Here is a 14428-nt window from a genome sequence, read left to right as displayed (position 1 = left end):
CGCACACACTCAAAGCATTAAATTGGAAATTCTAGACTTAATCTTCCAGGCCACACCATCTCAGCTTTCACTAAAATTAAACTTATTTAGTTTAATTGACTTCTTGGAGATCTTCCCCATTTGAGTTCAAATGTCTTTACGTGGGTAATATTTGAACACATGCAGGATAATACCAAATGATCTTGATTATAGATATATCATAAAACTTTAAAATAAAAAGGCATATCATAAAACTAATTTAAAGAGTCTTCCAATGATGCTGCAAACTCCAATTCTAATTGTGCAAAGACATACATAGGGAACTCTTCTCCTATTAATTGTGACTGTGATGGGTACTGAACAAGCCCGGTGTAGGGTCCAAGAGAGTCGAGTTTGGGCTCCAGTTTTGTCCCTATCTACTTATGTGACCCAGGCAAAGCTATTTGGGTCTTTTTTTAAAAAAAATAAACTTTGGGTATTCATTTTTTTAATCTAAAAATTTATGGGATTATACTACCTCTAGGTACCCATTTAATTTATAAAACTGATTGTTCAACTATTTTCCTATTAGTTAAAATAGTGTCTTAATGTCAGCTAGTTGGTGGGCTTAATATGTTTACTCATTTGCGAAACAAAAATGTGTTGTACAACTAGAGCAACAGGAGCTGTGCTCACCAGACAACGAGAGGTAGAGATGGACCGCTGGGTCCTGCCTTTGGGAAAGAGCGACCTTGCCTGGCAGCAGGGCACCAGTCACGTGATACTGAGTGTGAATACGGCCCCCTGGACTTGTGCGATTGCACTTCGGGGATCTGGGTCAACAGCCAGTGCAATGGGATATGTAGTAAACAGAGAGAGAAGAAGAGAGTGGGAATATAGGAAAGGGAGCAATGAATTCTGCCCTAATCACAAATGTTTATGGGGGATTTAAAACTCTCTCATCTTCGAAAGCATATCCTTTTATGTATCTGTGGAAGAAATGAGGGAGACCGTGCAAATTCTTTTTAAGGCAAGACATTTCTTTCCAACTTTAGATAACAAAGGTGTTTCGAAAACCGTTCTGAGGCTTACACAGACGTAGCTTTCCCTTTGACAGCCATGTCCATCCCAAACTCCACTGTCAGAACAATTCCTGCAACTTAGTGGATGTGGATTGTTCTACTGAAATTTTAGATTTCACATGAACCTCTGTGTGTGTGTGCATGTGTGTGTGTGTGTGTGTGTGTGTGTGTGTGTGTGTACAGTCATACACATTTCATTTCCAGGGACGGAAAGAAAGAACTGTTGAATTGGAACAAAAAAATTTTTTAAGTTCATAGATGCATAGTTGGTAGGAAAGTATTCAGGGAGTCTGAGCTCCTCATAGAATCATCTGGAAGATAAATGGAATCCCCTTTCTCATAAAGGCTTTTGTCCACAGGTGCATATTATCACATCACTGAGGCCAGGAGAGAGAAGCGATGCCGAGTGAGGATGAGGCTATAGCATTACTGTGAGGATACGGGGGAGAGAATTTACTGGGAAGTGCAGTAGGGTCGCAGCCATAGTGAAGGGCTCTATGGTAACGGTGATTATAGGTGATTATCATGACGGAGGCTCCCTCAGAACTCTCAGAGGCCAGGAGTGGCTGAGCCACTGTCTGATCAAACAGTGTCTTCCGTCCGTCTGTAATCTGTTCTCATTCTTAGCTGGCTGGCATAACCTCTAGCCTCAATATGGGACTGGCTTCCTTCCTTTGTTGGAACGGTGAACACCATGGAAACCTGATACATTCGCTGCAGGCTGAGGGGGTCAGATAGCTCTAACCCAAGGCGAATGAAAGGCATCTGGATAATGCCTGACCACCAAGGAAGGTGACCTCCAGGAAAGCGTTCACATGGCTTGCATCCCCCCGCCGAAAGGGGAGAGCCTACAGCTTCTCGTTCTGTTTTCCTAGGGCCTGCCGAATTCTGCAAAGCACTTAACTTCTTGCATCCCTTTGCTCGAATGCCTTGCTCTTGTTCTCGCTAAGGAAACCAGCCATTCAGGAGCTCTGAGCGCCACAATGGAAAGCTTGTCTTCAATTTGTCTCACTCCTTTTGTGTGAGGACTGAACTGTGAACCTGCGCAGTCACTCACAGTGACAAGAGACACACACGGACTCTCTCCAGCCCTTTCCTCCAGCCGCAGCCAGGGAGACTTTGACAACAAAGATGCCCTGAATTCAAGGCTTCTGAGGTCTGCAGGAGACACAGCGGATCTCCCCATTCTAGGTGCACAAAGCCCCAAGCTCAGCAGCAAACAGAAGCTGAATCACTCATCCCACTGTGTGAATTTTCATTTCCTATGGCTAAGAGTGTTCTCCAAACTGGCACTTGCCTATAGCACATTTTGCACCTGGCAAAGATAACACAGCCCGGGCTGGTGCTTCTCCTGTCTGTGTTTTTAGAATAGCCAGGTGTGAGAGCCTCATCAATGCGGGTCTTAGCTAGTCAACAGACTTGTCAAGTCACGACGGACAAGTATCAACTCGTCCTTTCTCTAGGTGCTTTCCGCGAACGTTAAATTGAACCAAACAAAGCAGCACTTTTTGTAGGTCAAAAAAGATCCAATCCGGAAAGAAGATTTTTTATGGTTTGTCTTAACAGAAAGGATCAATGAGAATTAGCATCTATGAAGTGGCTTCTGTGTCCCAGGCCCAAGGTGGGGCCCCTTTTAATTGTCACTCATGACATCACGTCAAGGTGCTAGTTATTACCCCCATTTTACAGATGAGACAATGCAGGTTCTGAGAGCTTAAAGAAACGGCCCACAGGCTCAATGAGGACAGCTGAGATAGGAACCCATGCTTGTTTGGCTCCAAGGCCTGAGAACTTTTCACTCTGCCATGTGCAGATTTCACTTCATAGAATCACTACTACGGCACACAGGTGGTTCATGTGAATTAAAAAGGAATAGTAGAAACTTTGCATGGGAAAATGATCAAGTCACATATGATGTCATTCTACCTTTACTAAATGGCCTCCAGTGACTCTCTGCTTACGGTTACATACAAATTACACAAATTCTCAATATTCTGTGAATTTCTCTTTCTAGCTTTATCCCTTATTGCTTTCCTAGGTCACATCTTAGACGGCCTCATTTACATGGCGACCACTTTTCTACGCCATATTCTCTTCCTGAAATCATCTACTCAATCTCTGCGTATCAGCTGCAGAAATGTTGCCCATCCTTTGTGGCCCCCTTTGAATGCCTCCTGGGCCCTGAAGTTTTCCTGGTTCCTCTAAAAGATGGGCATGCTTCCTCCTCCAAACTTCCACAGCCCCTGGGATCCCTGCTCTAGTACTTACTTCTGGGCCTGCTGCTGCTAAGGCTATTTGGACACTACCCCCTAGAGCAGGGGACCAGGACAAACTTATCTGTAAAGAATCATACAGTAAATAGTTTACGTGCTGTAGGCCATACGGTTATCTGCGGCAACTACGCAACTCCACTGCTGTATTGCAAAAGCAGCCATAGACAATACGTAACTGTAGGAGCATGGCTGTGTTTCAATAAAACTTTATTTATAAAAACCGGTGGCAAGCTGGATTTGGCCCCTCTGTGCCAACCTCTGTCCTAGTTCATTGGGTCTCCAGGGTTAGCAATTGTGTTTTCCCTGTGCCTATATCCCTGCTGTGTTGTACAATGTCACAGGTGGCGCTCCATAAATATTTGTGGAACTAATAGAATTTTAAATTGCTGGAATCAGCGATACTTTTTTTTTTTTTTTTTTTAAGCTATTGTTGAGGCCCCGAGAACTTTGCAGATTCCTCTGGTCCTGCACTGCTGTCTGTGCATGCCGCTGAGCTGTCAGAACCTCTTGACCTGTGGCTGATTTTCCTGTAGGCTCAGGACCTTGCCCTGAAGCTTCAAAGGCAGGCTGACTTCTAAGGAGCCATAAAACACATTTTTTCAACCCCTTGTCCTCAAACTTGGGAAAACATCAGTGAAGTTTACAGTTGTGGAAAATCACCTTAGGCTGAGATTCTGCTAGCGCAACAAAGGGAGAGATTTCTGACTCAAAAGAAAAGAGAAAGGTGGGTCCCAGGGCATGGAAGAAGCCTGCAAAAACCTTTTTCTCTCACTGAACCAGCTGGTTACTAAATTTGCGAGTGATTGGTAATGGAGAGCCACTCACCACTCATGGGCTTCATTCATGAATTTAGTTGCATAGTTATATGTAGGGTAGGTTTTCAGAGGCTTGTATATCCATCCACAGGGTTGATCCCAAAGCACAATGGCTCATCCAGACCGTATTCCCCAGATGCTGGGGCAACCTTCTTTGTCGACAGTATTTTATGCATCAAAACACTTTCACTCTCCAAGTTCCTGGGCATGCTCATTAGGGCACCCACCCTGGCTTCATACATATTGTCAGTTCTTGTCTTTCTTTCTTTCTAAGTCACTTGATACGATAGAGAGGATCTAAGTACCACTGACCAGGAGCCAGCAGTTTATTAGTCATAATAAGATAAAAAATAAGAATAAAAAGAAAAAGTTTTCCAGGGATATGTCTTGACCAGCAACTAGAATGCCTTCCATAGTTACTTACCTCTTTTTGTAAGGAAGTACATTTAATCTTTTTTTTTCTTTTTTTTTTTCTGTCTGGGATCATAGCTAGAAAATCAGTGTGGATGAAAAGGGATGATATTTAAGCACAAACAGATGAAGAATGTATTCCGGAGGTTTAGTGATGAAGGAAACACATCAGTACCCTCTTCCCTACCTCTCTGGTGGTCAAACTTTCAGCAGACACAGAGCCAACTGCTCTGCGTAGAAGACTGTGCATTATTGCGATGGATAAGAAGAAAGTGTGAGCACAGAGTGAAAGTCAAAATCACGTCCTTTGCTGCCTAAGCATCGACTTCGGCTAGTGAGAAGGATGGGCATATTACAGCTCTCTGTGTCCTGTCCCTGTATGCCATCAGCCCTCTACTCTGTGCCTCCCCACCCCGTCCTCTTAAAAAGAAACATCAGGTTATTTGAAAGCCTGACCTGAGAAGGCCTCTCGGGCGAGCCCACTCCAGCTGCCTCTGTAGCAATGCTAATTGCACATCTGCGGCAAAGCTGCAACAGTCCATGCCCAGGAAATCCACCCAGGTTTTTATAACCAGACCAGGGGTTGCCACCCAGCTGCTATGAGACACACACTGCTTGATCATTATTATGATTCGATCACGTTTGTGAATATTATTTAAGACAACTGAAGGAAACCCTTGATCAAAATCGCCCCCCATTCACCCCACATGCTTCCCTTTCTTTTCGTTTAGCCGCTTACAAATGTGGATGTGATTCCTAATCAAAGCACCTCGACAAGCCCTTGAGTTCAGGGTCTTCCTGTTCCGCGGTCTCGGGGCAGAAGCTGGTGTTCCTGTCTCGTGGAGATGCCGCGTGGAAGGAAACGGGGTGCAGGGGAGAAGCGAGATGGGGAGCAAAGGAGGGGCCCGCGTTCAGCAGGTCCGGAGCTGAGGGTATTACTCACATGTGTTGGGAAGCATTGGGGTACAGTTTTGAAAACTGTGGGGCTGAGTCCTCGGGGCCGTGGGGCGCCGCGTGGCTGATCACCATCATAATGGGCCTATGGGGATACATTCTCTTAGACATTTTGAAGTAATTAATGCTCTCGTTAGTGATTAAGTCTGTGAAGTAGTCCTGAAACATACATTTGACACAAAACAAAAATTACAAAAGGTGACATTCATCAGATCACATTTGAATACTGCTTTCCCTCAGAAGCAACTCACTGAATGAGGAGGTAAGATCTTAAGCAGTAAGGGAAACTACTTCCCAAAGGAGGGAAACTACTTCCCAAAGGAGCAAAACATCTTCCGGAGACAGAGAAAATCAGCTGCCAGTTACCTTCTGGGTTTGCTAAAGTGGTAACGTGCACAAACCTTTTTTTAAAAAATAATGTGCAATTTAGGAATTAGCAAAAAAAAAAAAAAAGGGTCAAGTCCCGTTTGCCCAAGATAATGATCAGATCTGGCAATACAAATGCTCCAGCACATGAAACACCGGATACATATTTCATTCTCAGGTTTCGCTGATGTAATTCTTTGACAAAAAAAATTTAATTACTTCAAGGGCAGGAAACACCCACGCCCACTACAAATTCACAGTTGCAGAACACACACACACAGACACACACAGGCACACACACACATGCATAAATGTACAAACAAAAGATCTTTTCCTTAAATTAAAAATTCACCTGTGAGAATTACATAATAAATGCTAATGAAAGTCGTGGCCAAAATCTGGGTGCACAGGGAAAAGTGGCAACATTTTATCAATTAATTTATTTGAAACACTCAACATGGGGAGTAGTTGACTTCCTGCAGATTATACTGTTCATTGCGCAACTAAAATTATCCAGCTGTTGGGATTAGAGCCTGACTTGTTAATAAAATGACTTAAACCGGCAGTCCAAGGGGCTGATGCAAAGCAATAAGGGGAAGAGAGGGAAGAAATGGAATAAAAAAGAAAAAATGAAAACTTAAAACACCTGCTTCCTCTAAGTGTGTATCACTGGCCTGGAACTCCAGTATAAAGTTTATTCAGAAAGTGTCTAGGCAATGTGCACCATCAGAGGCTTCTAGGCATGACTAATCACATGTAGATTCAAGGACCAGAACAGCTGCAAAAGCAGTGCCCAAGGGACCAAATCTGTGTCACATGTCATTGTTAGGACAAGTCCACAGGCTAACACCTTCGTCCATGGGAGTGTCTGTTTCATTCCTTTCCTCCCTAAAAAAAGATACATATTCTTTTTGACACAGTTGTCTTTGACACTTAATCAGCTGTGATAACGGGCAAGTTACGCTGATTTAGTCTTTGGAAGGAATCTTGATTACTTTGCTCTCCTTAGGACAACAGGGAAAGAAAGGTTAATAGCTTGAACAGAAGCCTGACAAGCATCCCCACAGATAAAAAATGAGCAGTGACAATAATGGCACTTGGTAGGACAGTGCTCAAATCTGCCTCCAAGGTCCCTGCCAGCTCTCAACTTTGATGAGTTTGGAAACCTATTAGCAATGTTTGTGAATTGCTAATACGCATTCATTTGCATGCGTTGTTTTCTGAAGGGTATGAAAGAGTGAGACGTACAGCCTCACCCCAAGTCCCCTGTGCTCAAATCAGGCCAAGTGGAAAGACAGCAATGTGCCAAAGTTAGATCAGGTCTCCTCTTTCTGACTTCTACCAATAGCTGTTTCATAGTGACCTGTGCTAGATAGAGCAGATTCTTGTCTTCTTTTAGATAAATGAGGAAGAGATGGATATGGCTAGGAGGGAAGAAGGCATTTTAGGCTAATTAGCAGGCTAAATTCAAAGATATTTTCCCCTCCACTCTTGCGATCTGGAAATAGTTTTATTTTAAGTTGGCAATCACAAAACCTGTGTGACTTCTACAAAGTCTAATCTGGAATCCATTTGTTAGAGAACCATGGGACATGTCCATTTCATTTTCTATGACCTGATTTGGAAATCCTAGGATTGATTTGTGGGGCATGTCCCTTTCAGTTTCTATAAACTGATTTGGAAATCCTAGGATTGACAGCCTTACAGACTTTTGTGGACTCTAGCTGCCATGGGGCAGGTGTCCTTGTCAATATCAAAGTGTGACCAGACAGGAGTAAAAGCAAAGAATGTGGTTTCTCAACTTTTGATTATTGCACTTGTCTGCATTATTCTTACATCTAAATTGGAAGCCACAGACAGAATATACTTTCACCCCAGTGAAAAGCAAAACAGCATGAGATGAACATATGATCATGTGGATAAGTCCTCTAGAGGAGGAAAAAACCAAAAATTATCCCAAGACACAGTGGAGGCATCTATGATTTTTCTGATAATACTTTCATCAAAGGCTGATTGCCTTTCATCCTAATGGGGGAAAAAACCACTATTCAAAGTCAGTGCTCCTAGAGAGGCTTTTTCTTGCCTGGAGTTTAAAATTACCTTAAAATTTCTCATTCTAATACTGTGAGAATGTAGAAAGCCAATCTAGTGTATGGGCTAACACACTGAAAATGGCTTTCCCCCATTATGCACAAAGTAAATTGATGCAGTGTAAAAGTGCCTGAAAATTACCTTCGCATAATCAAATCCATGCTTTTCTTTGATGCCATTGCGACAAACAGTGTAATTATAGAAACGAGAATTCTTGATTAATCCAAGCCATTCTCGCCACCCAGGAGGGATGTAGCTGCCATTATATTCATTGAGGTATTTTCCAAAAAAGGCTGCAATGGGAAAAAAGGATTATTTTCTCATATGAAATGATTAAGCATAACTAAACGCATCAAAATGAAATTATGACTTGAAAAAAAGGCAGTGAAACAAAAGTTAACCTGGTAACAGTGGATGCCAGAGTAACATTCATGTAATACTTTGATCCTTTAGCAAGGTGACGTATATACATTTTCCTTTTGAATAAATAAAAGTAGTGCCCAAGTACATGGATTATAGTTCAGTAAAATCGCCATCGTGAGCATGATACTCTGAGTGCAAGTGATAACAGCAGAATGTACCTTTTTGTTAAGTTGATATAACAATCAGAGAAGTAGCCAGTATGAAATCTGGAATACTGAAAGTTGTCTTTGTGATAAAATAAGTTTTCTAACTGTTTGAGAGTTGCGAATTACAAAAACGCTATTGAAAAACTTGTCTTTGTTTTTGCCTATCAGGACAGTACACATTTTCCCAGCCAAGGAACCGTAGTAAACTCCGTTTATATGGGACGTGGTCAGGGTTTTTATGTCACATGTATTTTATGTCATTGGTGTTTGCATTATGTGTATTTTGCAAATGTGTTTATTACTGATAATCGAAAATTCTAGCAACATGGAGTTACAACCTAGACGACTAATTTTCATAGAATTATAGTAAAATAGAGGTATATGTGCCACAATAACTCCACTGCTCGTTGAAAAGCCCACTGGAAGGACTTCACATTTGTAACTTTGGCATGGTCACACCCAAGAAAGGCCACTGTGCAACAGTGGGGTCGGAGCTCTGGGATCTGTCCTTCTTTCCTGATTACTTGACACCCCTCATGGGGGCCCACTGTCTCCTGACTGGCTTTCCTATGCAGGCTCCAGGGTCTTTCCATTCTCACCGCCAGCTTCCTGAAGACCAGCTCGGGTCATATCACTTTCTCATGATCTTGGATGGCCCCCCGCGCCTGCAGAATCACATTGAGTTTGACACCTTGCCATCCAAGCCCTTCCTTGCCTCTGGAAAAAAATCCCTCTTTCCAACCCCATCCTGCACGTCTCTGTGAATCGCCCCTCTCTCCAGTCAACGTGTTGCCTCTACTTGTTCTGGTTTCCACCTCTCCACCTTTGCCTGTGCTACTCTCTCTGCCACCCTCTGCATGAATCAGCCCAGAGCAGAAGCCATTTCAATTCCAGTCTTTGCCCCGATCCCACAGCACTTTATTTCTGTGGCTCTGAAGCTGTCTTCCCTTTCTTCCTTGTGGTAGAGTTATGTTCACGTAGAAGCCTAATCTCCCTTAAACTGTACGGGTTTTGAGGGCAAACACTGCCTTGACCTCCCTGCCCTCATCCTTGCATGTAGTCTAGGGGCTGCATGAATTTTTGTTTCTTGAACTGGGCTTCATGGAGCCCCATGTCTTCTGGGGATGGTACCTGTTCTGGACTTGTTAAGTGTTGTGTTTTCAATTGAGCTATGATTTTTTTTTTTTAAAGCTGATTTGGTCTAAATATTTTCATAGAGGAGAGCTTCAGAGTTAGAAAAGTTGACACTTTCCATTGGATTTACTTTCTTTGAAGAGCTGACTCAAGTCTGAGAAACACAGCAATGTTTATTTGTTGAATGAATATTTATATGTTGAATCTGCAAATGAGTAAATCAATCAGGTGGTCAATTAGCCAAACACCCACTGCTTGAGGATTCTGCCAGGGTCCCTGAGCAGATGGACGGGTGTGGGACAAAGTGTCAGAGGGTCTCATGTCAGCTATGACTCAGGGTTTCCCTCTGAGCTGGCTCCCAGCAGTAGAAATTCATCTAATGAGGGGTTCTCGTCTTCAGAGACTCACCACCTTTTCACATCGAACCACAAGATGATTTTCCTTTCCGACAAAAGGCAACGTGATTTAAGAGTCGCAGGCGGCGGACCAAAGCCACACCCCACCAGCATGACTTCAGAACGGGACTGTTTCCAGAAGCCTTTCACTTAATAACCTCAAGCCCAGCTCTTTCCCCTGGCCTGTTCCCCTCCCCAGGGGTTTTTCCCACTTCTCTCTCTTTTTGTAAAAGATCATAGTGGTTTGCAATATAAAACCTGGAGCCAGCTTGCCTGGGTTCAAATCCTGGCTCTGTTATTTGTTGGCTATACTGCCGGAGGCAAGTTACCTAACCTCTGTCTACCTCCGATTCCCCTTCTGGAAAAACATGAAGATGATAACAATAATAGTGGTACGAAAAAAAAAATAGTGGTACGATCGTTGTGAGGCTTAAAAAGAATTAATACATATGTAAAGCACTGAAAACAGTACCTGGCACGTAACAAGGGCTTATTAAATGCTGCCACTGCCAGTATTATGATTACCATGGCTACGATCATTAGCCTTTCAATGATCTGTGCTCTGATTTTAAATAATTTACCCTCCTGCAATGCAAGGAAATCCTGTTCTAGAGTTCTGCACTTGTGCATCTGAAAACATTGCTTGAGAGGTTACATAGTTTTCTTCCCCAACCTGATTTACTTTGTGGCAACAAATTCTCTCCCAACTGGCTGACCTTTTCCTGCTTAATTCGTTTTTAGATTTTTTTTTTCCTGCTACTTTTAGTTTTGTTCTGGTTTTTTTTTTTTTTTTTCCTCTCAGGGAAGCCATAACAAGTCATTCCTGCCCTGCCCTCATCGTTTTACCCGTTAGATTATTTAGGACTGTTTTCTACCCATTGCCATGGCTATTGCCCTTTCTCTTAATCCTCCCCTTATAAACTATTCCTTGAAGTCTCTTAATAGGCCTTGTTATGTGCTTTAGAACTCCCTCCAGGTTTTCTGTGTCTTTGTGTTAATGGGGTGTAAAAAATGTATTCAGTATTCCAGATGTTGCCTCACCCGTCACACTGGTTCCAAGAGAGACCGGGGACCTCGTGCGTCATGAGGCAGCACCCAGCGTCGTCAGCTTCAAGTTACTCGGCCTTGCTTGTTGCCTCCTAAGACCGAGGCTCATTTGTGATCACCCCCGGCCTCTCTCAACATTACGCTTCCTGGCAGTGCCCTGCAACTGATTATCTGGGCTTCTAATTATTTTCCTCCAGATGTATTAAATCTCTTTCTCCCTCCCTGAGATGAACTACATTTTCTCGCCCGTATTGCCATTATATTGGGTGTGGTTTGAAGTTTTTCTGTCCTTTGGCACTGGCAATTCAACCCAACTTAACTACTGTCTGAATATGTCACTAACACACCACCTACCTCTCCTTCTGTATCATTCTCTTCTCTGGGCCATTAAACACTTCCCTTCACAGCTGTTTAAGAAGGTGGCAGGGGGTTGTTGGGTGACAGGAAGAAAGATCAGAAAGACCTGATTCTAATGATTGTTGACTTCAGGCCATGCTACTTCTGTCCGGGACTCCCTGTTACATAATACTTAGAAAAATTCCCTTGAGCCATTTGAGCCATTTGGCAAAAGCATCTATTTTTAGGTCGGCAATAGTACCCACATAGACAAAAGATTTCTGATGCTGTAGGGAAGTCAAATCTTATTGAATATAACAAATGATAGACTAATTGAGCTTTTACTCCATGTATTATTAGATGTGGGGTGGCAGGACTTCACTGGTAGTACCTAAAAAATTACATAATTTTGAACCAAGTTAAAATTATGATCTACTCTTAGGTGACCTCGTACACATGAGTCTGGCTTCCCCAACTAGATTGTAAGTGTAGCAAAGACAGGAGTCTTACTTTATATCTCTTCATACACCAATGTCTAGTATAGGTCTAAGCATAGTGTGGCTCAATAAATAGCATGCTATGGTATGCTATATCTTATGTTTGTGTACTTATCAAAAATCGATAATACCATAATTCATAAAAATAAGAATATTACTTTGTCTTACTTTTAGTGAACTCTACATTTTAAAACATCTCATATTAGAGAATAAATAAATATACTTGCTATAAGTAACATAAATACATTTTGTAATGTAAAAAGACACGAAACTAGAAAATTGATTAATTTGTCTACATTGTTTTGTTACAAAAAGAATTCTCTCCAAAAATTTTTATTGCAGGTCTCTATTAAATATTGGCCCTTTCACCCAGTGATACAAAGAAGAATTAGTATGACTAAAATTTAATTCACATGTGATTTTACATATCCTGTATTATGATTATAATTTGAACACTACCATTTTTAAAGGAATTAATATGATTATAGTGATTATAGTAAAATTACAATATATAATAGTTTTGGACAGGAAAAAAATCTCTGCATTATATAGGTTGGAAAACTGGGCTGGACAAGTTCTCAAAACAAGTTTAAGGCAGAGTAAGGATGTGACTCCAGTTCTCCACCATTCGGTTCAGGGTTTTTTTTTCTAACACTTGATGCTACCTCTCAAATATGGATTATTATACACTACCAAATGTAAAATGGATAGCTAGTGGGAAGCAGCCGCATAGCACAGGGAGATCAGCTCTGTGCTTTGTGTCCGCCTAGAGGGGTGGGTTAGGGAGGGTGGGAGGGAGATGCAAGAGGGAGGAGATATGGGGATATATGTATATGTATAGCTGATTCACTTTGTTATACAGCAGAAACTAACACATCATTGTAAAGCAATTATACTCCAATAAAGATGTTAAAAAAAAACCATGGATTATTACTCTTACCTTAAAATTTATGCCAGGTTTTACATTCATGTCTATACCCTCACAAGAAATTTAAACTAAAACTTTTTTGAGCAGATAGTCAGGCAGAATTTTCCTTTTTATGATAGATAATCCAGTATCGTTCCCACTATACTTAGAACATAAAATGCAATAGACACGTTACTGTATTTTCCCTTCTTAAACATTTAAGCTGTTGTAGAGTCATATTTTCCATGAGTAAAGTTAGAAAAATTTAAGTTACAGCCAGTCCAAAAATATGCCTTGGTTCTGAAAAAGAAAAATCATGTCACACAATGGTAAATACAATATTGGATCAATTCAATTCATTTAAATCCATGTATTCTGGATGCCTCCCAAAATAAGCCGCTTAGTAATTTGTCTTCTCTGAGCTGTTCTTCATAAAACTGATTGCTGCTTTGTGCTTTTCTCTAGATGGGTATTTATGTATAATACATAGTTCAGTTTCCGTCATTATTTTTCTTAGGTTCTCAGCTAAATGTTCCAAATAGCGTATTCATTATTAGGAAAACATTAAAATCGTTATATCTTGCCTCCTCCCACCTCCCCAACTAGTTTAGTGGTTCATAAATATACTGGTTTAATACCTACTCACCAATTCTCTTAACTTCCTAAGATGCCTGTCATCCTGATGTGCTTATTTGTGGATTTTCAAATGGTTCTCTGTCCCCGGTTGGATCGATAATTATTGTCACAGAGACATCTTTACTTCCTAATTGTCTGAGACATGTCAATATTTTCCCATCAAAGATGAATTTAAATTATGTAGCTCATTATCACTGCCATTTTAGTCTTCCAATTTTTAATTTTTCTGATTTACTAATGGGCACATCAACACTTATTTTCCTGAGTGTATATCATCCGTTTTCTATTCATAGCTAAGTGTTTGGACGAGTCCTAAGTGTTTGGAAAAGTCCTGTTTCCCTTAAAGAATTCCTTTTACTTTACAGGATGACTCACTATAAATTCCATTATTACCTACGTGTCTAGACCCCTGGGAAGAAGGTTGGCTTCAGAATCTGAGTTAGTTTCCAGGAGCAAATCTCCTCTCCCTGAAGAAGACAACTGATTGAAGCAGGCCTACTGGGCTGCACCAAAGGACTGACAGTTGTCCCCCGGAAAGCCTGATGGTCTGCAGCTTCATCCTAGACCTAACCCATAGGGTTAGGGTAGCATACTGGAAAGAGGCCTGAAGACCAAGGTCCTGTTGCCCGCTCTTCCTGTTAGAACGTCAGATGTGTCACTTCAGCAAGTCACCTTAATCTTGTAGGTCTAAATTTGTTCGTCTGAGAACAAAGGAATTGAAAAACTAAATTATCTCTGAGTTTTATTCAAGCTCTTGTAGGGTGGACACAGCATAGGATAACTGGAACAAGTACCAGAGTACACTCCACTTCTTAGAAGCAAGATGTGTTTTTTCTTGGGGACCCAGTGAGCTGTGTAAGGGATGGCATTTCCATTTTTGCTTTTGCCATCCGGAAGTTAGTTCCAAATATGCAGCCTTTCTCTACAACTCCGTGGTATGCCTGCAGTTTGCATATT

General features: G+C 41.6%; 1 protein-coding gene across 5 annotated transcripts in view; it reads right to left on the bottom strand.

Moving 5' to 3' along the window:
- Positions 1–14428, bottom strand: part of SULF1 (sulfatase 1) — a gene marked incomplete at both ends in the record, with an annotated part of 81962 nt that overhangs the window by 49594 nt on the left and 17940 nt on the right. For 4 of the 5 annotated variants that reach the window (XM_079722474.1, XM_079722475.1, XM_079722476.1 and 1 more), the window contains 2 exons: positions 5483–5652; positions 8092–8243. In XM_079722474.1, the coding sequence (XP_079578600.1) occupies positions 5483–5652; positions 8092–8243 (322 nt within the window). Of the gene's footprint in view, positions 1–5482; positions 5653–8091; positions 8244–14428 lie in introns of those variants that run through there. The other variant, XM_079722477.1, reaches the window with a different exon arrangement.

Source organism: Hyperoodon ampullatus (genome assembly GCF_949752795.1).
Source record: "Hyperoodon ampullatus genome assembly, chromosome: 17".
Lineage (NCBI taxonomy): Eukaryota > Metazoa > Chordata > Mammalia > Artiodactyla > Ziphiidae > Hyperoodon > Hyperoodon ampullatus.
The sequence above is the reverse complement of the archived record's forward strand: the minus strand, read 5'-3'. Positions and strand labels throughout refer to the sequence as shown.